Source organism: Dromaius novaehollandiae, chromosome W, assembly GCF_036370855.1.
Source record: "Dromaius novaehollandiae isolate bDroNov1 chromosome W, bDroNov1.hap1, whole genome shotgun sequence".
Classification (NCBI taxonomy): Eukaryota; Metazoa; Chordata; class Aves; order Casuariiformes; family Dromaiidae; genus Dromaius; species Dromaius novaehollandiae.
In genome coordinates this window covers 26,454,119-26,481,508 of record NC_088130.1, presented here as the reverse complement: position 1 = coordinate 26,481,508, position 27,390 = coordinate 26,454,119, and the positions used below count along the sequence as shown (strand labels likewise).

General features: G+C 37.8%; 1 protein-coding gene across 3 annotated transcripts in view; it reads right to left on the bottom strand.

The window, feature by feature from the left end:
* Positions 1–172: 172 nt before the first annotated feature.
* The window catches only part of LOC135323463 (tRNA-uridine aminocarboxypropyltransferase 2-like), a 110,049-nt gene continuing 82,831 nt past the window's right edge, over positions 173–27,390 (bottom strand). For 2 of the 3 annotated variants that reach the window (XM_064499743.1, XM_064499744.1), the window contains 3 exons: positions 26,689–26,817; positions 22,770–22,919; positions 173–4,767 (listed from right to left, as the gene is read on the bottom strand). In XM_064499743.1, the coding sequence (XP_064355813.1) occupies positions 4,726–4,767; positions 22,770–22,919; positions 26,689–26,817 (321 nt within the window). In that variant the 3' untranslated portion in view covers positions 173–4,725. Of the gene's footprint in view, positions 4,768–19,419; positions 22,920–26,688; positions 26,818–27,390 lie in introns of those variants that run through there. The other variant, XM_064499745.1, reaches the window with a different exon arrangement.

Here is a 27,390-nt window from a genome sequence, read left to right as displayed (position 1 = left end):
CTTTTATTCTTTCATTGTTAAGATTTTTTATTTTTTTTTTTATTTTTTTTTATTTTTTTTTACAATTACAGAAGAAAAGAGGAAGAGAATCTGCAGAATGTGTTATATGGGTATGGACCATTTCAGTATGAGAATTACCTGACTTTTCCAAACGCAAAACACATACATGGCCTTAGTGACAAGCTTTTGTATTTTTAATTTCCAGCAATTCTGACAACCTTTTCAGCATATGGGAATATCACAAACAGCATGGCTTTCATTTTGTCAACAGCTTTAAATTGTTCATTTAATATCTCATTGCAACTTTATCACAGAACAGGAAATGATACAAACAACTGAAACTGCCCGTTTTTCTTCTTTCCATTTCTGGTCAGCTACTACAAAATAAAACCAGGCAGATGTAGCTGTTTGGTGTAAGGGTTAATTCCAGAAAAGCGTCCAATAAATGGACTCAAAACATTTGTTGTCTCTTGCAGCAAGACAGGGATATTGGAAACTCATCTTGGATACAGACTGTCTTTTTATGGTAGAAAAAAGTATATGGAACATCAGCTTATGTCACAAGATAAAGCCATGGGAATATTTGCTTTGGCAGAACTCATAGGGAAACTGGTACTGTTTTGTAGGAAATTTTTATAGATAAAATAACGTTTGTCTCATCAATGAAGTAAACCAAACTTCAACAACAAGCAACCCAGGAAGCTACGTTTCCTATATTAACCTTTTTCGCTATTGTTTTTCCACTCAGCAGCACAGATCACTTAAAACGATAACCAGCAGTTGAACCACAAGAAAGCTCACGTTAAACAGCAGCTTTAGGAGGGCAGGAAATTTTTGCAGAAACATTCTGCTGCTGTAAATTTTCAAATGCAAATGAGATGAAGTCTGAGTAAGTGGCTACAATAGTGCCCCCACATGACATGCCTATTTGTATTAGTTATTCCTGTGTGCTAACATTATAACAGCACTAAAACTGAGTCATACCGTACTTCTGGTGGATTGGACCTATAGTTCATCCCCTGGAAAGTCCATGACATACAAATTTCACATAAATGCTAGAAAAGAGCAGATTACAGAGAAATGAAGATCAGCTGAGATTTGTTTATTACCCTGTCCAAAGGTCTTGACTGGAAAGAAATCTGCTTATAAACAGAGCATAGCTGACAGACACTGCACAGAAACCTAACTCTGCCAGTAATGTCAGGACAGCTTGAGCAGTTTGGCTATATTCTGAGGGAAGGAGGTGGTGGTAGAAGGCGTTTTCTGAAGGAAGCTTTTTCATTTGTTTTACCATTAGCCAGGAAAGTGTATGAACGGGAGGGGTGAGTTCAGCAGAAAGGAGGACACTTCATGGGAAGATTTACTTTCATGAATTTGTAACATTACAGATCTGCTCTTTTGTGTGCATCTTCAACAGGCATTTCAAGTAAAAGCATTTATTCTGCTAACAATATTTGCCAATAAAAAAAAATCTGAAACAGAAACAAAACAAAAAACCCCACAACCCCCCAAACAACACACACACGCACTCCACAGTGGGAAGCAAATGGAAATTTGTAAGTGTGCTTGTGCCAGACATACCTGGCCATGAGGCTGAATATCCATTTAGTAATGGAATAGGCACTTCACAACCTTTATTTTGAGCTCTTACATTTCTTGGAGAGGAGCCAGGCTTTCTTTTGGTCCAAAGAAAGGTTTAAGCCAGAGCTGGAGATAGCCAGGTTGTTTTTGGCACCATCACACAACGTGGAGCTTGCTTTGCTCTTGGGCAGTGCTAACAAGGATGGGGGCAAAAGCTATAATCTCCTGACATCCTGGTATATCCACCCTTGAGATGTAGGCTTTGGTTCACACAGCTGCCAGGAATACACTCCACACACTTCTGGTCTCTACCTGCACAGTAGTCTTCCATATCTGGCCTAATTACATACATCAGAGCTGGGGTGGCCAGCACACTCTCCTCACACCTGTGCACTCCTGAATGGGTCTCAGGAGTCTCATTTAAAACCTACTTATGTTGCTAAAGTATTGCCTAAAGGCCCAGGCATAACTGAGATCCAAGGTCAGGACCTATCTTTCACTGTAAGGCAAAAGGAAACCAAGGGGGATTTAGCTACTATCATTCACCCAATGGTAAATACTGTTCTTCAGAAACTAGTTTTAAAAAAAGTCTTTGTTTTGTTTTTTTTCCAGTTTGAATGTAAACGGAAATACAAGTGCATTTTCACTTGCTGCCTAAGGGAGAAAAATCAACACCTGCCATTTTGGAAGTTGTACAGTTGAAGGGTTGGCTGCTCCAAGCATTTAATCAAAGCTAAGAATCCCCAGCTAGTTGTTCCAGCTTATTAAGGGTGAAAATGTTTTAAACACCTATGATTCAGGCCATGTAATTTCTTTTTATAGAAGTCATACCAGCTGTGGCTTGTGGTTTTCTAACTATTTAAGGCAAGTGGCTGAAACAACCATCTTCTCCATAGCACTAATAAGCCAGCTGACAAGGCCCCTCTATAAAGCTTCTGCTCAGTAAGGGAAAATATCTTAGTCATGGACTACTAGTCCAGGTGTGCTTTGATTTCTTACTCACATTGCCTTCCAGACTTAAAATACACTTCAGGTCTATTTATTTATATATAGACTAGAGTGTTAGTCAGGTGGAAGCTGTTTTCACACCATTTAAACCAAGCTGGTAAGATTAAAATCATTGCTGAGATGAGAAAATATTCTGGTTGTCTGTCAGCATCAATAATACTCTAAGCACAACAAGTTGGAACATTAGCCTCTGGATAAATACAAAACAAAAAACATGAAAGAAAACAAAAGCAGGCTCCCCAAAAGCCTAGAATTTACCTAGCAATTTTCAAGTCAGTCAAAAAAGAAAAGGCACAGGCATCAAATGGCAAACACACATTTTTCCAACCTTTGAATTAATTCTGGGTACCACTCCATAATCATACCCAGCATTAATTCAAAGGTCGGAAGGGATGCCTGAGGTGTTTGGATAAAAGCACACATCCACTCCATTATGACTTTTCCTTTTAGCACAGAGCTAACAAATACAGCCTTTCCTCTTCATTTACAGGCTGGTTTCTGCTCTCGGTGCAATGGAATACTTCAAGTGCCACCTCCTGGACACCCAACCCTACTGCACAGCACCAGCCCTATTTCCTGTCTTCCCAAGTCTAGCACATAGAGGCAAAATTGGTTTTCCTTTAAGTCTTATCTTGATCCTAATGCAAACAGGTGGCTTAGTAACTTTTTTCTTTTAAATCAGTAGTTAAGAGTGATAGAACATTATATTCTTAGGCCTTGATCCTACTCCACAGGCAAGAGACCAGAAAAGACTAGGAAACTAGATGCAACATGGAAGCAGTGTGACTGGTCCAGAGGAGGAGGGGGGTGGTATCCCAGACCCATCTTCCTGATTAAATGGTAGTATGGGTTTAAGAGGATCTCCCTTCTGTCCATACCTGCCAAGTCCTGTCAGGTATACCCTTCATGAGGAAGAACAAGAAGTAGAAGTACTTGAGAATTGACAGCAGTTCATCAGGGATATAACGCAGTAAAACCGGTCATTAAATAACAAAGATCAAATACAGGTTTGTGGAGAGGAAGGGAAGGACATTCACCAATTTTAATACACATTTCTGCATTTCATTACAATCCTCACATCAGCTAGAACACAAGTCAAGAGTTAACTTGGTCCTGAATGATCATCTGTAAGAATGAAGTGACTAGGTGACCAATGCATTAGAGCACAGCAGGTGCAGCCTTTGAAATTCTGCATCTTGTTCAAGGGAGGCTAATATCTTGAGATAGACAGAAGAGAAAAGGCTTTGGGGCATCTTTGGGTAAGAACTTCTTACAGTAAGGCTGCTGCACCTATCTGGCCAAATGGAACGAAAGAGAAAAATGCCTTTGATAAATACAGGAGTTTCACACTGGTGACACAGGCCAAAACTGAGAATTACAGAATTCTACTCAGATAACTAAAATAAGGAAAAACACATCCCAAGCTTATTGGATATTAAGATACTGTTTTTGTCTCAGCATATGCCTGTGCTAAAAGGAACAGAAACTATCAAAAACAGAGCATGCCAATGCACCTCTACATTCAACAGGCTACCCCATTTGACCCTGTCAGACAAGGCAGGTGGACATTTGACCTCACCAAGGAGTCATGCTTAGCTAAAAACATGCCCCATATAGAGTGGAAAATCACAAATGCAACTATTCCTGTAACCACAGCCAGCAGTAATATCCAGTTGTTTTCATCACTGACTTGCTTCCAGTTAGTTCAGGAACAGAACCACCGCCTCTCCCTGCTGGCTTTAGCTCACAGGGAGTGTCTCCAGCAGTTTGGGGTGTTTTGACACTGAAACAAGTATCACATTCCCAGGAAGTCTGAATTCTTCAGACAAGGCCACAGCTGGATGCTCTAATTCAGAACTCTGTTCATGAATGAGAAGGCCAGATAAGCAGAGCAGTAGACTTAAACCCTGGGTTTACACGCAAGCAGCAACATTTCATTGTACCATAACATATCAACATTGACTTTCAGCCAAGTGCCTTCTGTACATTAAAAAAAGCACTAATTCAGCACAGCAGATGACAAAAATTGCTTATATAGTTGAAGTTTGCCTTTTACTCCCATAGTCTCCCTGTACATTCTCAGTAATTTTTTTCTTCTCCAAAGTACAGCATTGACTCCTCCAGATGCTCTGGACATCAGTGATTGTCTCCTTGTAGATGCGGCTGTAGGTCTCTGGCCTAGAAGCATAAAGATTACCAAACTATTAACATTCTCTATAGAAATTTTTAAAATAATAAGATTAACTAGAAAAACACCAGAAAAATATGGGGAAGCCAATACATAGAATGAAAAAAAAAAAAACAGAAAAGCAAGATGGAGGTTTATCTGATTTATGATTCCTCCCTAAAGGAATCTAGCTGCCTTACCATCAGGTTCTTGGAATAGGCCAGCTTTTCTCCTTTTGCCTCCAAAACTCAGACTGGTTATCTTGAACCTAAGACAATTTCCCAGTTCTTTGCTTTATCGTACTGCAGAACAGCAAATTCTCTCCCTGCATTGAACATCTCTTTTCAAAACACAAGAGTACAGTCAGTTATGCATGCTAACATCACATGCTCTGACATTTCTAACATTAAGTACTAAGCATTCCTCATAACTCAAAAGAAAGTTTGCTTTTTTTTTTTCCCCCCTCTGCATGGTCTGATATTTCTTCCCCATTGGACTGCATTCACAGACTTTCCTCCCAGCCTCCACACCAATCTGCCCATTTCAGCATCCAGCTGAGTTCTTCCTCCAGGCACTGCCACCTTCTTCCATCATCTAATAAGGGCAATTTTGCTCCTCAGCCCTCCCCTCCTGTTTCAACACTCCCTTCTCTTACCAGAAGGCTCATTTCGTACAGGCAACTCAAAATGCATATGCTCATTAGATCAAAGTGTCAACTGTTTTATTAAGATGACAGGTATAATCCCGATAAGAAAAATTCTCTATACAAATTACTTGAGGCAAAGCACTCTATATAAATATACACACAGACTCTATGACACATTCTTAATACAGCAATTGCAAACACCTCTACATCTCACTTCGGCGACTAAGACTGCCTAATTTTCAGCAGTACTAAGGAGCTAACTCCTGAAAAAAATTTTTCAAAGTGATTTCATAAGATGGTCTTTAGACTCTCTTGGCCTCTGGCATACACTATATATGTTTGTACATAAGCCACAGCCACTTGCAAGCAGTTTGAAATTATTCTTGATGAAATGCATTAAAAAAATAATGTATTACTTACAATCCATATCAGTGTTAAACCTAGATCTCACACAATATTTAGTAAGTTTGGGAGGCTGTAATAATTTTTTTTATTTTTATTTTTACAAGCTGTAATTAATTATCTTTAAAAAACTCCCTCAAATTTAGTCAGTCTTTGATCACATCTTGGAAACGGAGACAAAATCAAATCAGCCCAATTTCCCCTCCCTTGCCTCACTCTGCATTTCAGTCATTTACTTGTCACTAAGATGAAGTGTTGTTAACAGGAGAAAAAACACTTTCCATTCTGCATGGGCATAAAGAGCTTTGTGGAACCCAGAAAGCTTCTTTATTTTGGGCCTGACCTTGCCTTCATTTCTTTCCGCTCTTCATCTGCGCTTCACTCCAGCAATTTTACTGAGATAGTGAGATAGATGTTAGCTGGCGGCTGGGGGAAAATAAAACCCAAGAACATACATGGAATTTATGAAACTCCTTTAAGATGCAAAACTTGTTTACAATTTTCCTTCTTCCCACTAGCTATACAAGAAATTTAAAACACTCTTCATGAATGATCTTGTCCTTTTCTCCTCACCTCCCAGACAACTGTGGAACACTTGCTTTCTTTCAAAACTTTGTAATGTGCAAAATCAAAGGAGAACAGCATTTTATTGCAGCTTCCCAAGCACAGTCAGCTTATTTTCATTCATCTGTACTTCACTTGTGGGCAATAATGGTGCTTTGTCACACTGGAGAAGAGATCTGGCCACTAAGGCTCTCGAGTACACAAATAGTAGTGTTCCTCCCAAAAAAACAGTGCAAGACAGACAGGAGCACAAGTTAAAGGAAACTCAGTACAACACAGCTGCAGGCTTAAATATTCACACAAGTTATTTTTCTGCTTCATCATCCAGATCGGTGAGTAATACTGTTTAGGATTCATGTGGCATCACCTTGAAGGATTCAGAGCTACACAACATCAGTCAAAGCAAGAGCAAAGTTCTCAGGCTACAGGTAGTAACTTTTTAGTCTCAGCTTGCCTTGTTCCAGAAATGTAGTTTCTTTGCAAAAACTGGAGTGCTGGACTCAAAAATTCATCAGGCTTTTGTCTTTCAAATATTCATCAAGATGCACAGAATGAATTTTAGTGCTTTTCCACATTCCATATGGGTTAAAATTGGTTTCTGAACAGTAATTTAAAGTAGCAAGGCCAGAGGGAGGATAAGGAGGGTAAAATGCCATTAAAAAGACTTTCATTGACTTCTGCCAAAGTGAAACTGCTGACTGTTCATTAATTCACCCACCATCTTTCCAGACATTCAAGACTGAGTAAGCAAAGGAAGAGGTAAACAAAAAATTGCTTCAGAATCAGAACTTAAAGAATCTTTTCCCTTTACTTTGTATTGCTTGGCTCAAGCTAGAACATAGGAAAGTCATTTAGTATTCTTATTCACAATCTAGAGTAGAAAGAAAATATATCAAATTCTATTCTTGATTGATACCACGTCAGCAGTGGTTATGAATACATAAGTGTATGGTTTGGAAAACATGGAAGGTTTGGAATACAAAACACATTGCAAATCAACCTGAAAAATGTCAAACTAGAACCTCTGCATGGGAAACAATTCAAATACTCAAATGAAGCTGATTAATAATCGGGATAGCACACAGGTATATAGAGCAGGAAAGTGAAAAAGCATGTTTCGGTCCTCCATCGCATTATGGACGGAGAAAAAGCAATCACCTGCTTGCTGAGCCCTAGCACCAAGGCTTCTGAGTAGGTATCTAGACAACTTACTGAAAAGCTTCAAACAGCAACATCAGCACATCTAGAGGAAGAAATGTGGAGGAACTACCACATGTAACAACTTAGCCCATGTAAAGTAAGGGGAAAACAAGGTACATGTGTACAAATATCCAAAGGGAAGAAACAAAGGAACTGAAGAATCACCTGCTGAAATACGAAGCTTGCTATATGTTGAACAGTGAGATGAAATTAAAATAAAGGCATTTAAAATGTGTATTAAAAAAGAGACAGTTGATGGTATTGTCACAATAAAATACATTATGGCTATAGGAAATAATGCAAACAGAACTGATACTTCATCAGAAGGTAAAGGAGGAAAAAAGTCAATTTGTTATGTGTACAATCATCCTGCAGCAAAAATGAGATACAGAAATTGCCCAAAACCAGTGATCCTACAGCACTTTTGCCACAATGTTTTTACCCAACACAAGTGCCAAATGTCCATTTAAACATTACATTGGTAATAACAGTAAAAAAAAAAAAAAAAAATTCTTTGAAAGTTGGAATCTTGGCATGCCCCAGTGAACACTGACATGTTTTTCCACTTCATATAGACATATCCAAAACATTGGGAAATACAGCATTAGGGTATTTATTGCAACTTTTTCAAGTCAATGTTTGAGGCAGTTTTCTCTCAGCTGTAGCCTCCCTGCTGATAGGTCAAAGTAGGGGCTTTCAGCAATCAGGAGAACAGGGTAAGTCCTTTGTTATGGGCCACCACATGGCACAGGGCAAGCCAGCATGCCCCTAAACTGTCAAGAGACAGTGTGCAAAACAAAGCCGGCCTCTTTGCCCCCCCTGCAGAAGGCAGGATTCTGGGGCAGGCACAGGACCACAGCAGAAGAAACTCACAGTGGCTTTAAATGACCCATAGCTATTTTTATTACTCATTTTGTTACAATTACAACAGCAGCAGCATGACAAAGGCTGCAGATTTTCAGGTGGATGTGCAGAACCAACCAGCCGCAAGCTTGCAGCCTGGCTGTACGCACGATCAAAATGAACAGACTACAGAGACGGATGAAGCCCCCTCTGACCTGAGTGATGTTGGTGCTTACATAGGAACCTTCCCACTGCGCTGCAGATAAGCAATGACAGACAATACTACAAATTAGTGAAGGTCAATAGAGCAGGAGGCAGCAGTTAATCAATTACAAAAGCAAACCCTCTGTTAAAGCACCAAGCCCTGTGTTTTCTCAGGATAATCAACTGCCTGAGTCATGGAGTCTAATAAAATTGACCTGTTTTTCCTTCGTCTAATTGACTGATGCCTGGAATCGCATGAACTTTAGGTGTGCTAGAATTTAAGTCTTAATATCATGTACCAAAAGGCAGACATCTAATTAGTCTGCCTTCCAGTCTAATGGATGCTTCCGTGACATGGAGTTTCACCCAACCATGACCAAAATCTTTGCTTTCAAGAAGGTGTTTACAAAGAAAAAAAAATGCTTACAGGCTATGTATGAACTCTATTGGGTGCTAGTAAAGTTGCTATAGCAAAATAGTTCTTGTGTGAAGAACAGGAATTGAATTATAAACACAATTAAAAAAATCCCACTTTCCTCAGATGTGTTCTTTCTGGCAGAGAAGAAAAGAAATTAGGAAGTTAATTTTCTTCACATAGCAAGGGGTGGTATTTTTCCTGATTCATTCTCCAGAATAGGTCTTCTGAAATCCTAAGTAGCCTTACAGATTTGCTTTTTCCCCATAGCTCAGTGGGTCATCTACATAACTATTTGAGCCCTTTCAAAAGCCACATACAGCTTCAAGATTTTCTAGCTTTTTGACAATTATTTCCTAAGTATTTTAAGCTTAAAACTCTAAATGGCCTTCCACCAAAGCACCTCAAAGATTGCTCCTAATCATAACTAGCCACAATTGCTGTTGTAGCTGAAGGGAGCTGCTGATTTGCAGCACTTCCTTTAGCCAAGACACTTGTCTGTGCACTTGAGCTTAGCCACTATTGCTGTGTTCATAAACATTTGACAATGCTCAAGTACTATTTGACACATGGGTTTTCAAAGGAACTCAAAGCCACCCAAATCTCACTGCAAGAGTTGGCACCTAACAAAATCTCAACCCAAACCAGTAGATACCTTTTTTGCTGTTGTCCACATCTGTGAGTAAAAAAGTAACTGGATATTGACAGTCTAATTTGAGATACATGAATTATCAATCTTTTTAACTTCAGGCTCTTCCACTTAACTCCTCTTGCCCCACTTAGATTATATTCATCGAAGTCAGAAAGGGGACAGTAGCTGTAAAAATCCACTTCTATATATGTTTTTGGTATGAGAGAACAGATATCCAAGAAAAGAGTAAAAATTGAGACAGTCTCCAAAAGTGTACCTTCTGTGTACAACTCCATATGCACTCGTAACAGTATTACGCAATTTCTTCTTTGGACAAAGCAATTGCCAGGGTTTACCACTAATTAATTCTGCTCGAAAACGTATTATATATAATAATTATACCTGGTTCCTCCAGCAGCACACCACCAAGTACAGCCCCAGCAAAGGGATGCTAATGGCATCAGGAACTATAAAACAAGAGCTTGAAAAGCACATTCTCAAAAACTCAGAGTGCTATTACAGCTTCCATTTATGCATACGTTGATGACAAAGTATACATACATGCATATGTGTGTATGAGATACACAACTTGATAAATCACCTTCCAAATCCATCCAGTTTCCCATTGTTGTACCAGCACTTTCTCTGCTCCAGTAAACCTCTAACCACATTTTTCAGTGTCTCTGTAATAGTGTGATATTTCCTAGCTACTGTCCTTCTTTCCCAGCTGCACTCTTACAGAAGCCTTACTAACACTGTTTCCGCTGAACTGTCATCATTTTCTCATAATCTCATGACTTTGACTCCTGACCATCTGCATTGTCTTCCTCCTAGCATCAATATCTGGACTACAGAATCCATTCTATCACCATAGCAGATTAATCCTTTATGAGGCAAATCAATTTATTTGCTATTACTCACTTATACCATGAGTCCACTTACTCAAAAATTCAAAATTATTTTTCAATCTTAAGAACACCACACCTCAAATGTACACCATGAAACTCATGTTTTATACCAAAAGTTTCTGTGCCTACAGATGTTCAGAAGTGAGCATCCAGTACAATCCAAAAAGCACTGGAACACTTCTTGGTAGCACCAAGGGCTGTCTAGACTATCTAGATCTATAGTAAAAGTCCAGGGGAAATGGAATCAGTTGAGTGACTGACATGATTCTGTTACATTCTTAAATTGTCACGGATATAAACATTTCAGTGGCAGATAAAGAACAATGGAGAATAAACAGACTTTATGTGACCTGCTGATCAGACCTAGTACACTATGTAGCTCCATTAAGCTCCTGCTTAGCACCAGCACTTCTCAGAAATCTTTAATGAACTTTAGTTTCTCTTGAATTCTCATATAGTTTTAGGGGAGTTCCCAACAGGCACTGCTCTGACACCACTATCAGTGTTGTCATGTACAGTCAACTTTTGCATAAATATTCCCATGCCAAAGCACAACTGCTTATACAATAACAGCAAAAGCTAAGCACACATCAGAAGTCTATGTCCCTATTGCATACAGCCACTAATTAAAACAAATCACTAGCATAAGTAAAAGTGACTTTTAGCAGGATTAGCATTCAAAACTATGGGATTCTGTTGGAGTCTTAGAGAAATCAGAATGCAAAGTTTCATTTTAGTCAAAGATGGTATTTTCTCACTAGACAGAATGGTAACAAACACTAAGGCAAAAGTCTGAAAAGGTTAAAAAACCTCCAGCTTTGTTCATCATTAAACATTAAATGTGTTTAAGCTCCTTCCCAAGAAGGACATAACATCAGTTCTGCAGTCACTTTCAGTGCAAGGCAATTTTATGCCAAATAAAGTTATATTCAAGAGAATGTCTGAACATACCCTTGCCTTTGACCATCAAGGTCTTGGCTTCTTGTCCAAGGCAGCATGAGAAAAACTACAGAGGGAAAGGATGGAGATGAGGAAAACAAGCCTTCTCACAGATCTGAGCCTTGAGGCACCCTGCCCCTCTTATGTGCATCAGCAGGTTCAAGTGTTTCCAGCCGGTTCTCCTGCATTGGAAGTGCACTGCACTCAGAGCAGGCAGAGCCCAGAGGGGACCAGTGGTGAGACCAGGAGGACTGAAACACGTTCAGCAACCTTGCTGCATAGCCACAAAAGCTAGACTTTGGTAAACACCCCCACCCATGCAGCTCCACTAGCTGAGCAGTGCGCGCATTCAGCACGTCTGCACCACAGGGCCCCGTCCCCACCAGAGCACACCAATTGCGTCCAGGCTGGAAAAAGGGAAGGCCCACTCCTCTACCAGTTCTTCCTCAAAGAGAAGGAGACATACACCAAAGCAGAGGCCTCGAGCATACCAACACGCAAATGACTGAGGGACAGGATTTAAATAAGACAAGAGAGCACCAACACGATCTCATAAACACGCCCCTATACATCCCTCAATTTGAGCAACATGGGGATCCTCCTTACAAGAGGCAAATCTTAAGCTGGCTATCAGTCTTTGATAGCACAATAAATGCTCAATAGAAAGTTGTGATCTGATAAAATATCATTCAACATATATGAAAGCCAAAGAGGACCCTTAAGATAAAATTAGTAAGATTTTCCTGAGGAGCAATATTAAAACAAAAGCATACAGAAAACATATGCCACAACTATACATAACTGTATGTTGCAGTTTAAATGGTTTATAAGACTATCTTAATGTTGCAATCTCATACTGATATATGAGGCCTTTGGAACAAAGAAAATGGAAAATGTTGCTAGTGATCTTTGAAAGCACGTTAATGGAAAGTGGTTAGCACAGTAAGGCAAATGAAAGAACTAATTTATATGCAGTTAGACTCCAGAGATTGAGAAGTAATTCTCAAGCCTGTCCAAAAGAGACACAAAAGCAAGAGAAAAGTTCTAATAAATTATTAGCTGGGAAAACTAAGGAATCTGGTTTTTAGCAACTTGTCAGACAAAAGCCAAAGGAAAGATATTTAAACACAGCCTTTCGTAGAAGTGGGTCAGCCTATGTCCTAACTTGGGAAGAGAACATGTTAAGAGAAAAACCAAGGAGAGTAGAATATAATTCTTAGTCTGCAGGAGATGTTGAAAATCAAGGAAAGGACAGAGGAGGGTGAAAGGCTGAAGAAACCCAAGCAGTCCTAAACAGGACTACAATATCTCAATCTTCTGTAAGTGTAAGCTATGTTTGCAATTTATGAGAGTTAGCATTTAACTATGAATAAATTGCAGCTTGAATGAGAAACCTCTAGCATGAATACCAGCTTGGTTTCTCCATTTCATAGAGAAACAAGTCTGTTAAGAGAACAGAAAAAGGCATTAATACAAATTATGTTCTTTATGTCAAGCTAGGGATTTTTTTTTTTTTGGGGGGGGGGGTCCCTCCCCCAAGTACTTTTGCAGGGACAAGCTCAAAGACTAGTATGACCTACACTGCTCCACAGAACATTTGAAGCTAACCGGACAGCTCACCAACTTGAAAAACATGATCACAAAATGCCAACACCATGATGATGTTTTAAGTTAACTACTTGACCTTGCAGCTTGCATGACAGACACATGTGGCCAGTTACCACATCACCCAATAAGAAACACTTGTTAGTTTGCAGCAACATTACTTGACATCTTGTTCATATCATTAACTAAAAACCACACTCACCATAGACAGGATAAGATTTCTTTTAAAGACTAAAATACTTTGAAATTTTTTGTTTTATTCTACATTTCCCAGTTTTTGTTTGCTGAAATTGAATCTGACCTGTTATCTTGAACTAGTATTTTAAGAAATTCTTTAAAAGAAACCAGAAGCTATCAGAAGGCTGAAATTTAGATACTCTTGCTAAAACGGTAATTAAATCTCTGTGGAATCACACCTACTTCTCTGTAACCATGCCATACTGTTCCCTGCAGCCTTTAGAATTGATGACCTATGTCATCAAGAGAGCACTATAAATACTGTGCCTTTTTCTATTAGCACAGACTTTTGATCCAAGGAGCACTGAAATATAAACATGTCATAGCAGTTCCCTGTGTCAATGTGCTCTAAGCACCATTAAATTAAAGTTAATGACATTCCAGAGCATCATTAAAATATTTTTTGTCAAACTGAGTTGGTTTAATTAAAACCTATTATATCCCGTAAGGCACACTGCAAAAGACAAAGGCAGTATGCAAGAGCTATATACAATATTGTTATTCCTAACAGGTAAAAAACTGCCAAGAAGAAATTTGTTTCAGTTTAAAAATAGCAAGTTATTAAAGCTCAAAATTATGTAGGTATAGTATATAGTACTATTTCAAAACAGTTATCTTAGATGTGAAGTAAAACCTTTAACAAAAATGTTTCAGGAAATATGTTACTAAGTATATCATCTCCTCAACCTTACTAATTAGACACCTGACAAGTGAGGAGTGTGCTTCTCTACTTTGGACTATCATCACATCCTTGGGTTTGTGCTGCACTTAATTTACATTACACCATAGCTAGCACAAAGCTATTTAGAGCCACTGTATAGGAGATTCAAGGTCTTGTCCTAAGCCATTTGCATATCCCGTTGAGCTTTTGATGTCACTGCACATTGGAGCGTGTTTTCAGTTCTGGGATGCTCAAACAAGTTTTACATGCTGCACTGAAGTCCTTAGGCCACAAAGCCATGATGAGAGTAGGGAAGAAGCAAAAGGAGCAGACCGGCCCCATCTAAAAGGGGCATTCCGTAGCCACAATCACCGTAGAGGACAAACTCTGGCCTTAAACAGCACTGCTGAAAAAGATAAATAAAAATGACAATTCACCCATTAACTTTTCAGTTAACTCCTTCCAAGCATAAAGCAAGTATGTTAGCAGTTTTTGAAACCTGAATCAGGATGTAGAAATTAAGTAACCTTTGTAAACTCCTCACAGATTCTCAGATAAAACGCATTATCTTCTCTAGTACAGAAGCAGGCCTATTTGCACAGCAAATATTTAACTTGTTTAATAAATATGGAAATTAAAACAACTTTTGGTATTGACCATGCATTTCTTGCATTAGCTACCATAGTTCAATTTTTAAGATATTTCATTTCTATTCAATCTTTTTTCTGTTCTTGCATACAAGTATTTACACCAACAAACTAAGCCTTCAGGAAGCACAGCAATGTGAAAGGCAGTTTATCTGCTTCTTCGCTATAGTCGTTCCAGACCTATCTGTAAAATTTTGACACCATATTCTTTTATAAGCCAATTTAAGTTGCCTAAGAATTGCAGCCTGGTACTACTTCAGGCAACACAGACCAGCCATTTAGTTCTGTTTTAAAGCAGACTATTTCTGACAGCTTCAGAAGCGATATACACATGCACTCTTTGGGATTCCAATCTGACTGCACCTCTGACTATCCTATAGGACCAAGCTTATTAATACTTAAACATGAACATTAAGACTACCATGCAATTTACATAGGATGCTTTGGTTCCAACACGATTTCTTCCCTGAGTCACTGGCCAGTGAGGCACTTGCTTCTGTCTTACCTGAATTATTTATGAGGTGTTCCCCTGTAGAAATCATCAACTTAACTGGAAAAGCCACTCTGCAGAAAACTCCTGTCATATTTTATTTTTACCCCTGAATTAAGTTCTAATGTAATCAAGAGCACTGGATTTTTTTCCCTTGAAAAAGAAATTACATCCGAAGCATTTATTCATCAATGTCTATTACCTGCCACACATCTGAAATAGTATTTGGATTGAAAGGAGGGAAATCTCTTGTGCTGATCACAAGGTTCCTAAAAATTAGTGAAAAATGCAAATAGGTAGAATTGAATAACATTTTGATATAAATAGACAAGTAACTATCTCTGGAATGCCTGCTCCTATGGAATAATATTTTTTTCAAAGTAATCAGTATGATAGTAACTTTAGATCAACTTGCAAGCGGTGGGGGAAAATCAGCTGGAGAGAATTCATACCATTATTTTAGGAGGCTAATGTTTCATTGCCAGAGTCTGAGACATATAAAAAGAGTTATGTTAGAAATAAGCTTCTGTCTTCTATAGTTGCTTCAGCAATTTTGGAGGCAGAATGTACACTGCAGATTACAGGCATAAAACTGAAGCTAGCTATAAAACTTGCAGAGGATTCAGTCCAAATAACCAAAATCTCATCCAAAGCTTCACAAAGGCAAAGTTCATATATCTGCAAAAGGCAGTACAGGACTGCGTTTTAATACTCCAACAGAATATAAAGGTGAAGATTGGGAGCTAGTTCTCTGGAGGTGTAACATTCACCTCACAGCCTTTGTAATGTGAAAATGCTAACAACTCAGAGTAGATACGAAATTACAGGGTCTAAACTCTCAGGTTCTGTAACCAACTTGTACCTCTCCTCAGATCCAATCCAATTTCTTCAATAATTTCTCCCCTATTCCGAAATTTGTTTATAGTTACCATAAAAAAAAAAAACTCCAAAAACCCCAACTCCCACACAAGCAATTGCTTATGAAATTGAGAGCCCTAAGTATTGTTACTGAAAACAAAGACAGCTGCGTCCATAAGCAAATCCTAGAGTGATGTCTTGGGTTTTTTTCTTCTATTGTTGACATGTATCACTATAAACTAGGTATCATTTTTTAATATACATCCTGTGAAGACAACAACAGTAATGCAGATGAGTTACTGGTTAACGATGCTGCCAGGTAAGTGAATGACTTCTCCTGTTCTATTTTTAAATACATTTCCTCTTGCTGTAAAGCCCTTAAACTTAAAAGGGGACCTCTCCTGAAGAAACAGCTGCATCTATCCCCAGATTCATTTTGACATTGATAGTGCACAGTGTTACAAGAAGTTTGAGTTGCACGGTGTTCATGCCCCTTTCCCTCCGCCTTTGAAGCGACACATGCCTCCAGAAATGCAGAGAAGGAACTGTCCCTGTTTTCCTTCAATAGAAGGGCTACGACTCTCCTTGCACCTTGTGAAGGGCACGTAAATGAGGATCTCCCTTTACATGCTCCTAGGGAAAGTACAGAGTCTGTTCCTTAAAAGTTCACTTTCATATTTGGTCCTTTACTATTTGACAAACACCAACTTCATTTTTCTCATTTCAAATAAACTTCTGTTGAACAGGAACTGCAAGAGAAACTTGCACTCAAGCTGTCCTCTCTTTTCCTGTATCAAATACATACAAGGCCCCAACAACGCCAGGACAGGTCTGCAGAACATCACTGTTGACTCCACCATGACTACGGGGTCAAAAAGAAAACATGCTGAACGGAGAAGTAGGGGTGATTTTATTTCTCAAGAAGATACAGAAGTTCAGTCTGCCCTATTAAAGAACACAAAACTCTTATTAATCACATGACGACCAGCAAAGTGAATGACAGAGGAAAGAACTGGTCTCTATTTTGGGGGAGGCAGATGAGTAAAGCAAAACAGAACAAGAAACTAAAGTTTAAAGATCAAAATTCATTTTCTCTGCTAGTAAATGTCTGTTCAAAAATAAAGAAAATTCTTTTGAGTAAGGGTCACAAATCAAAAGTATTCAATGTTTTACCTAATACCTGACCCATTAACACATGCCATTACTAATACAATCCAGAATTAAACAGTGACCAGCAATACTGCAGTTCTGCATAATTTCATTATATTCAAATAAGACAACAAATAAAAACCCTGCTCCACACACACTCTTAGGCAAACAGAAAACCCACGCAGCCTTCCTAGGGAAAATTACATAAATGATTTTCATCTGAATTTAGTTTTCCCTCACAAAACCAATTCCACATTCGGCATACACTAGCACATCTAGCACAGACTTCAGGCATCCTATCTAATCCTAGCACTGAAAAGAACATGACAACTGGATTTTGTGCAAAAATTAAAAATCCCTTAGAGGTGATTTTCTAGTATAATAACCTACCATAACTTGATAAATATATTATAGCGTCACCTTTCCTCAGCGCCTACTACTAACTACTATGGAAGAGGTTCAAATACAGACCTTAGTTCAGTAAATGCTTAATTGCAAACAGTATGTGGCCCATTCTTCAACACACCCCTCAAAAAGAAAAAAAGTTTACATGATGCCTTTCATCTAAGCATCTGTTGTATTTTCAAATGTTCATATAACTCCTGCAGAGAAAGACAGACATGAAACTAGAATCAACCATTCCTTAATACAAAGGTAAATTAACTCTAAAATGCTTTTTAAAATCTGGTGTTAATTAACAATAATTCATGTATGGTAAATATGAACTCTGTTGTATACATATGTATGCATACATATGCAAAAAAACATTAGTAATTCACCAAATCCTGTAGGTTGCTCTGCTACTCTAACACATAAAGGAGTAAAATTGTCTTAATAGGGTTTAAATATTTATATACACTAGGATGTAAGTCTTTATTAAGGCTTAATCCCAACATTCAAGCCCAACTAACTTTGTTTGGTTGAAGAAACCTTTACATGCCAGAGAAAGTTCCAGATTCAGTTCAGCTATTAACAGGTAAAATTTGTTACCTGTCCTTACGCTAGGGCTCAGCAGAGCATATGGACTGCTAAAAGTGGTAAGCTTTTTTTAGTTATAGCTTATAGAGGCAGAGAGAACAGTTCAAAGCTACTTCCAACTGAGCATCTGCTGCCTGTTATGTCCATGACAAGATGTGCAAGACATAGGCAAGCACAGTCCACTCAGACCAAGTGCTGTTTATATATATCAACATAAGCAATAACTCTGCTATAAGAATCACTGTCCCATAGGTACAGCAATTTTTCTGTGGCTTAGTGGCAAACGCGTCTTCTTGCACAGAAAACTGATAAGCACCTTTCAGGAAATAACGGGTCCAAAGAATACTTCAGTATGTTTTAAACAAGTAAAACAAAGCAGTCGCTCTGGCTTACAGCCTGCAAACAAGCCAAGCTGTAAGGAGAGCCCTGGTATTAACACTAAGCCATAGTGATGTGCATCAAGCTTTCTACCAGCCATACCGCAGCAAGAGAAGCAACTTCCATCTGAATCCATAAATCAGCTTTTCTCTTTACCGCATTCTCTCCCCTCCCTTTCTCCCACCCGCCCCCCCCCCCCAAAAAAAAAAAAAAAAAAAAAAGCAAGCAAGCTCTCAGAAGATGAAATACGAGGGTTTTGGAGAGATTGTGACGAGATACAAGGAAGTGACCAGATACCTAAGGGAACATGGGAGCCCCTCGAGTGCAGGTTTTGTGGCAGGGAAAGCACAAGGAAAGGCTGCACAAGGACAGAACCAGCTTTGCTGGAACTTGAGGGCAAGAATTTGGGGGAGGAAACGGTAAGGGGGAGAAACACAAGGTACAGATAGTTACTCCTAGTAGGGTACTGCATTGGAGATGCAGCACTTAGGCGATGCTACAGTATGGGAACACAAAGAGGTTTGTGGGGTGGGAAATACAAGCCATCAACTAGTGCAGAAAGCAAGAAAGGAGTTCTGAAGTTGAAATGCTTGAGTGCAACGGTCAGAAATTTGGTCTTCACGCAGGTCTTGATGGATAACAACAGAACCTTTTTCTTCAGAACGGCACAAGAGGAGCCATGTCTCTTCCTTACTCAAGTGAGTGGCGCAAAAAAGGCACAGCATCAGATTGGGCCTACATCTTTGTGATACCAGCATATGTGAACAAACTCAATTCAGTGCAGAAGCAGTGGCATATGATCATAGTAAATTAAAACTTCTACGGCTTCAAAGCAAAAACATACGTAATTTATGTGCATTCATGTATGTAGGTACAATAAACAAGCCTCAAAGGAAAAACATGAGCCATTACACCTTTAAAAGTTCAGTTTTTAATTAAGCTTTTAAAAACAGGAAAACTCAAAAAAACCCAAACATGAACAATTTTAACCTAGGCTAAGAAAACCCTCAGTCTAAAAATAACTTTTGCCTTTTCTGAAGTCAGTTAAACACTTACTTTTTTTGATTTAACAGAAAACTAATAACAAGAAATTGCTTGGTAGTATTTCAGCACCATCTTCTAGCTGGAATTCTAACAGGGTTATGAAGCAATGAGAGTAAAATCCTGAAGATAAAAAGAAATTTATGCTTGTCCTGGGCCAGAGTTAACTTTTAATTTGAGGCTTTCTAAACAAAAGCTTTTTATGTTCTAATCTGAAAGATTTTTTCTTTTTCTTTTTTTTTTTTTAAAAAAAAACTTCGTCTTACAGATTATAAAAATACACAGATTTTAGAATTCCCTCCTTTGCAAAATTGTTACATGTGCTCAGAAGCCAATCCATGTCACCATTCCCCAAATCATGACACAGTAGCACATGGAAGGCAGATTTCAGTATTTGGAAGTACAAAGTGGACAAGGACAAAGGACCAAATATTAAAAGCAAACATATTATTCTTTTTAATCAGTATCTTGTCAGACTGCTGCTTTTGATCCATTAATCTCTCAGTAAGTGAAAAGTGAAACAGACTGACCATTAAAGCACAAAATAAAGCTGCTCATTAAATTCATTCTAAAGAAAACGCTTGCAAAGAGTGCTACTTCTTCAAACACGACCTCTCTCAAAGAGATCAGAATTTGGAGCACCCATTTCTTTCAGATAATTTAGAGGTAAATCCCGAATCCAAAAGACCTGAAAACACTTTGTAAACTCTTAAATACATTTTTCTACTGCATATATATTTTTAAAGCCACACAAGTTCCACTAAAAAGTAAGGAAAGAAATTTGTGTTTTTAATAGCATCAAACAAATCCTTAATGTGAGATTGAATTTCATATGACTACTGTGCTGCACCTATGTGGTCATTCTATTATTGCTAAGATGGGACAGCAAAAATCATAAAAAAATAAAATGCCTGGAGATTAACAGTGAATTATTTTTCATTCCTTCAGCAACTACTGCATACTGATTGATCTTCTGGTACTGTACAACATAATGAATTAGCAACTAAAGGCTTCCATGTGTCCAACACTGCAATACTACAAATCCTGTTAACTACAGGAGAAAATCATGAACGGCCTCAATGAAGACTATTCACATTAGTAAAGGCTGCTTAGATGAGTACTGTGAAATTTGTCCTTTGCTCAATTACATGAAACCTCTGAACTCACAGATTGTGCACACAAAAGTACTTAATGCAAGACTGTAACTCAATTAAGACAACTTTTTTTTGATCCTGTAATTCTAAGGCATTTTGCAGATGTCTGATGCCCAGGCAGTAATATAAATTTCTTTTCGTTCTTCATAATACAAGTTCAAATTGTAAAGACATATTTTGCCTTCTGTTTAGGAAAATATCCTTCACAACATAGGCTGAAGGATGCTCTGTTGTTCTAGATGGGTTTAAAACAAGGCAAACCAAATTAACAGATACAACATTAAACATGGACTTCTTCTAAAAAGGTAAACGTAGCATTAACGATAAAGCCCAATACCCTGGTTTCCTTTATCAGCGATGCTTGGACATGTCTATACCATGTCTTGGAGCGCGGAGGAAAGATTCACAGCCCAGCACCAGCCATGTCAGCCCTGGAGCAGGGGGCAGCATCACACACACAACCCTGCGCACACACAAGTTGCACGAGACTGCAACTTTAGCATGTCGATTCCTGCGCTGCGCTCCACTACAAGAATAACTGTGCCCTTCCTATGTTCCAATGAAGAGTGCATCTACGCTATAGTTAATCACATTAGACTGTTTGCTTCAGATTTGTCAAAACTAATTCGGGTTTACTGATATTAGCGAAAGATACAGAATTTATCTAGCCCAGAAGAACAAGGTTATATAAACTTTGCTAACATAGCCAGACAAATGCCTAAACGAAAGGTTACTGTCAGCTCAGGGTTAGCTAAAACTTATTAGCTAATCTCTGACCTAATTTTGACCTCTCCTGTTAACTGCATAAATACTTTCAAGTTAATATATTAGTGAGCCTTGTTTACACCCCCACTTGTACAGTTTCTTTCCTTGCTGGTCATCAATTAAAATCTTTGTGGTCTAAGACTAATTAGAACCTGATTAGTTCTACGCTGTTACGTAGAGTGGAATTGATAGTAAAGACAAATATTAAGCATTTAATTTGTTTCATGAAGGAGGCATTTATGAACATGAAAGAAGGAATGTCAAAGCCTTTATTTCACCTTTCTTCTTCTTCAGATCATACAATGTCACTCCACAGAGCTCACAGACATACCCAATTCTATTGCTTGCTAGTGCTTGCCATTAGGAAGAAGTACAGTTATATTTTGGATGAAAGAGGAAAAACTAATTAAATAACACATGTCAATCTAATGGACCTGCAAACATGTTAGCAGCTTGTATCCAGAAATAATCATTTGCCACTAAGTGATAATTCTGAATGGGCTGTTCACATTGGGCTTGTTTAATCCCTTTAATAGCATAATTGTCATAAGATAGGTATTGGTATATCATCCATACCTTGCCTTCCCTATGCAGATAAAAACAGTTTTTGCACAAGTAAAAAGTGAGGAACCTGAGCTGTAATTACAATAATCATCTCTCTACATTCAATTTCCCCTGCACCCTCCCCCCCCCAATCTGAATCAGAAGTGTTCAGATTCCGGCAAAAATATATATGGGCTTATCTTAAAGTCAGAGAGACAAACTAAATCTGACAGCATTGTAAGATGCATATAAATTTACAAAAAAATTTTAATAGTGTAAGAAATGAAAGTCTCAAAGTTTAAAAAACTATACAAATACTGCCTTATATTCAGGTGAACTAAATAATATAAGGAATTACAGTTTGAAAATCTACTGTAATTAGATATTAAAATTTTCAGTAGAAATTCAATACTCTTTAATACTGGAGCCTTACCATTGCATTACATTCAAATTCCTTGTCTTTCAGTACTGATAAAAGCTTCTCCAAAGTATATTTATCCAGTCATATTGAGCATCACATTTTTTACCCAAGAGATAGCATAATTCTAAGTTATTCTCAGAATTTTTTCTTCTATAGGAAATAAGAAGAATGATCTTTTAACATTTGAACAAAGGCACCCGGCCTTTTGCAAAATTAAAAGGCTTGTCCAGTAAAAACTGCTGTTTGGATTAAATCCAGGCTCATTCATTTGCTAGCTTCAAATAAATCCCCTTGTATTATCAGCATAGTTTTCCTAGATTTTAACATTATTTACCAAAAGTTCCATTCTTCTGAGTTTGCGTTTATTCTTTGGCATGGGCTTGTCATACATGCCATTTTTGAGAAGATGCTCCTTGCTGTGGTGGATCTGGGCGCCATGCTGAAGCTGGAAAGAACATAAAGCTTGAAGTGGACGGAGTATAGTCTGCAGAAAAACAGGGGAGACAAAAAGACTCAACTTCTTAGTAAACCATGACAGAGGAATCGCTTATTTCAGTTTTTGTATTTGAGGACCACTATTAAAAAACTGATTAAATATAATTTGTCCAAAATCAGTGGGGCCACAGAGGGCACAAATGAATAAGAGACATGCTAAAAGCCACACAGCAGAGACACGTACAAGTGCTGTCATTCCTTACTCCTTTCTCAGTCCTCCTTACTCCCATCTTATAGCCCCAGCTGCATTAACATAAGTTAGGGTTTTACTTCACCTTAGCAATGGACTATGATCAATTATCATGACTCAGTCAACAAGCAGTAATAAGACAAATAACTAAGTTCTTTGTGATTGCATAAAAACACCTTAAGGCAAGGTTTTAGAAAGAGAAGGGTTTCACATTCAAAGTAGCTGGGCTGCTATCCTGGAGACTGGATTTCATCCCTGTCTGCCCCCAGTGATATCACATAAGACTAATTAAACAAACTTATCTCAAGTGGTTCCTAATTGAAGGTTCTTCATTTTCTAGTTGCATGGCTTATTATTTGGCCTCATGTGCAGATGTGTAGAGCAATCACACATGAAACTAAATCAGCAGGAGCTGAGTTTAATCAAAAACCATGACTCCATGCACACTCAAAAGCTTAGTGAGCTATACTTGGCGCCAATTTAATCGGTCATTCTTAACTTTCATTTTTCTGGAACTCAATGCACCATTTTATACACTGGAGAACAGCAATCCTAACTTAATTCAGAGAGGTTATTAAGAGTTCACTGAGGTTTATGAAACTTCGGTATTGCAACATTTGTAGAAGCACTTCTGAAAGCTGACAATTTTGTCTTTGAGAAGCGGATTGGACCAAATACCAAGTGGTCGGGACAAAACAGAGTACAAGACAGGGAGCTGTACACACTAAGGAAGCATTCAATCCTGGGCATGAATAAGATAGCAGCCCTGATGAAGGAAAAGTATGCCAACATCGTCCTAGCACACCAAGGAGAAAAATTAAATACTGAATTTAAAGTGGGATTTATGTATTTCTTCATTTATTTTTTTTTGACTTTTAAAATAACTACATTCTTTCAGCATAAAAGCATATAATGTCAGCACTGTTATAGAAGTATACAAGTTGCTGGGAAAGTTTCTTTACCCATATTTCAAGTTTGAGCCACATTTTCCTGTATGGCCACACACTGCATCACAATTTTGTTCTAAAGACAATCGATTTAGTGTTGAGGTGACTCTTGTGTCACAAGGCAGACTGTCACTTATGGCATTCTCCCATCATCCTTGAAAATCCAAAGTGAAGTAGCATTGCTAGAGAAAAAAAGAGGAAGGGATGGTATACTCTACATTAAGCCAATTGCACAAGCAATTTTTTGCCCTGGGAACTATTTTAATGGATAGATGTCAAGTACCAAAACATTCATTATTTGATGGAGAAGAATATAAACACCTGCAGTGGATACTAGAATGTGGTGAATACACAGATGAGCTTTCAACCTCTTTCTATAGACACCTCTGGACTACTACTCTTATAAGCCTTTTAAAAATGCTCTAACATTGACATTCTTAAATTTGGAATAAACTTAAGTACTGCTACATTCCAAATTCCTCCAATCACACTAGACAGCTGTAAACTGGTTAGTAAGAATGTAGATGTAAGCCAGGGGTTGCACTCCTTGCCTGGGGTTCTGGCAATCAGTGGGACAGGCTTACAAAAGCAGTTTATCTTCAGTCTGCTTGCAGACTATATTCAGATAGACTCTGCAGTGTAGCTTTTGCAAAGAAAAACGTAGTACTTTCTATGTAGTAGTACTTAATTGCCCATCTTGAATTGCATCGGCTTTTGTTTTCTGAGAGTTAAAGATCATCTTGCCGTGCTTTGATTTTTTACAAAATCATTTTAAAATATTTATTAAAAAGATAAGAGTTATTTGACTCCAGTATCATGAAACCAACAAAAGATACTACGGAAATGAATCATAGAATCTAAAAAAGTTAACATAGTGGTCTGCTAACAGCAGCCATTCTCAACTTCATTTGTCAGACAGTAATTTTAAATCCAGATCTCAGCTAAGCAAATCACCTGTAAACTTAAAAGGCAGTTTAGGATTTGAAAATCCTAATTAAGAACAGAAACTTTAGTGATGCTAACTTCAAAATTTTAAGTTTCCATAAACCTTGGAAATATTCATCCTTTCAAACAAATTCTATCCAAACCTGTATTAGTTAGAGGCTCTTGGGAATTTCTGATAGTAACTAAAGTAATTCTACTCCCCATTATTAGACTGCATAGCCACTTGTTTACAAGATAACTTGTGAAAGAAAACTTAAATGTTTCTATTTTGTACTCAAATGAAATACATCGTTTTAAGGGGCACAGGGGTGTATATACACACACCCCCTACATATACACACACACATACATATATAAAAATAAAATGTAGAGTTTGTAGGATGAAAAGACTGACTTTAACTTGCTTTAGATTTCATCTACCATTAGGAAGAAGTACAAAAGAGTCAAAAGGCACAAAGCTTTCAAGATTCAGCACAAAAATTTCACTCCAAACACAGACTGCCACACCATTCAGTACCAGTGATTCACTAACCAACTAAAAAAACATGATGCTTTTTTGGCTTCATGAAAATTATATAACAGAACGATTATAGGTTATAATCTCTGCTAACTTTACTAGTATTTTCTGCTGATACGAAATACCAACCACACTCTTAGAGTGAAAACAGCTTTGGTAACATGAGAGTACAATATGTAAATTCTACACATGACAACAACTAAGCATGCAATTTGTCGAACTAGTACATAAAACAGTAGCTTTTGATAAGCTACAGTTAAGAAATAAGCAAAGAGAAATGTTAAAAGTATATCGAAAACAGGTTATATTAGTGCAATTCAGCATATTACAAATGCCATGTACACAGTTTATGGTAAGTTGTTTCAAAATATTGCAGTAAAAGCATCAAGTGAACTTAGGAAAACCATCACAGGAAGAGATACCTGTAAGCCACATGCATTACTTGTCCTGCTACACACACAACAGTGCTTCTTCTACTTATTTTGGGCTCGGTGTAAGAAAAAAAGAGTAACTGAGATGACAAGTTGGGAACATAGTGGTTTTCAGTAACTAATCTGTTGTTCCATATACAAAATGTGCTGCCAGAGGTAAAACTGGTCCATTAGATAAATGTTCAACATTGCATTCAACCTTGATGGTCATGCCAACACCAAATACATTCTGTTACAGGAGATATCTGACACTAAATGGTAATTTAAACATAACCAAAGCAAGATTTTTATCCTTGAATATTGCCCAGGTTTATCTTCATACCACTCCTCATAACAAAAAGCCATTCTAATTCCATTATTGATATAGGACTACAAATACTGCACCAGAATCTAAAGCACTGAAAAGAATATCAAAATAAAGTCAAGAGCATTGTATGTTACAAGTTCTCTCAACGGTTTGACAGCAATGTTGAATAAGCCTAGAAAGAGCGTACAGACTCTGAAACATCACAGGGGAGAGTTGTAATAATTTGACTATATTACAGAGTTCATAAATATCTGACATAAAATAGCTTTTGTTAGTACACTCTTGTTTTAGTTTGCTATGGAACAGAACCATTGTATGGCTCTTAAGACTTGGACTGTCAAATGCAGTATTAATATCTAATTTTGCTGTCCCTGTGCTATTCATAACAGAAAAACTCAAATATTTAGAATTAGTTACATACCTCTTGTATACTCTTATTTTTTTCCATGATGGTAAGAGCAACAGCTGCACATTCAAGTGTAGACAGGCAGGTGTTTGTTGGCTGTGTACGAATTACATACTGACTTGAAATGTTGGTTTTTAATTGCACCTGAAAAAATAGCAAATTCTGAAGTAAACAGATCAGTCCAGCAAACAAAATACCCCTTCCCTGCACTAAGAAAACTGAAACCCTGATCCCCTTCCACTCAGTAATCGTGTTCTTACCTTTTCTCTGTTTTGTCTCCCAACAGCCAATGACCTTTGCTACTATTAATATTATATACCCTGTGAGCCACCATCACAGATGAGAACTGAGTATTTCCCACTGTACAAACATGCATAATTAATACAACTGATTGTCAGGAGAAAAACTGAACGAAACAGACGTTGTACAATAAGACTAAGTTTTTCGTTGCTCTTTTGTGCTTTTTTTCCATTAGCAAAAAAATCCCACAAAAATGAATAAAATACTAGGAACCAGTTTCAGTCATCATACATGCCCTCAAACAAAAATAAAATACCTGTCATGAAAGTCCTAGTCTTATTTATATATAATCACACATGCTTGTTTTATCATACACACTGAATACATACATGATCCTATACAGTGTACAATGGTTCTGTATACACTACTGACCCTGTTTAAACACTGTCATGTTTTGAAGCAAATATCTTTTAAAAC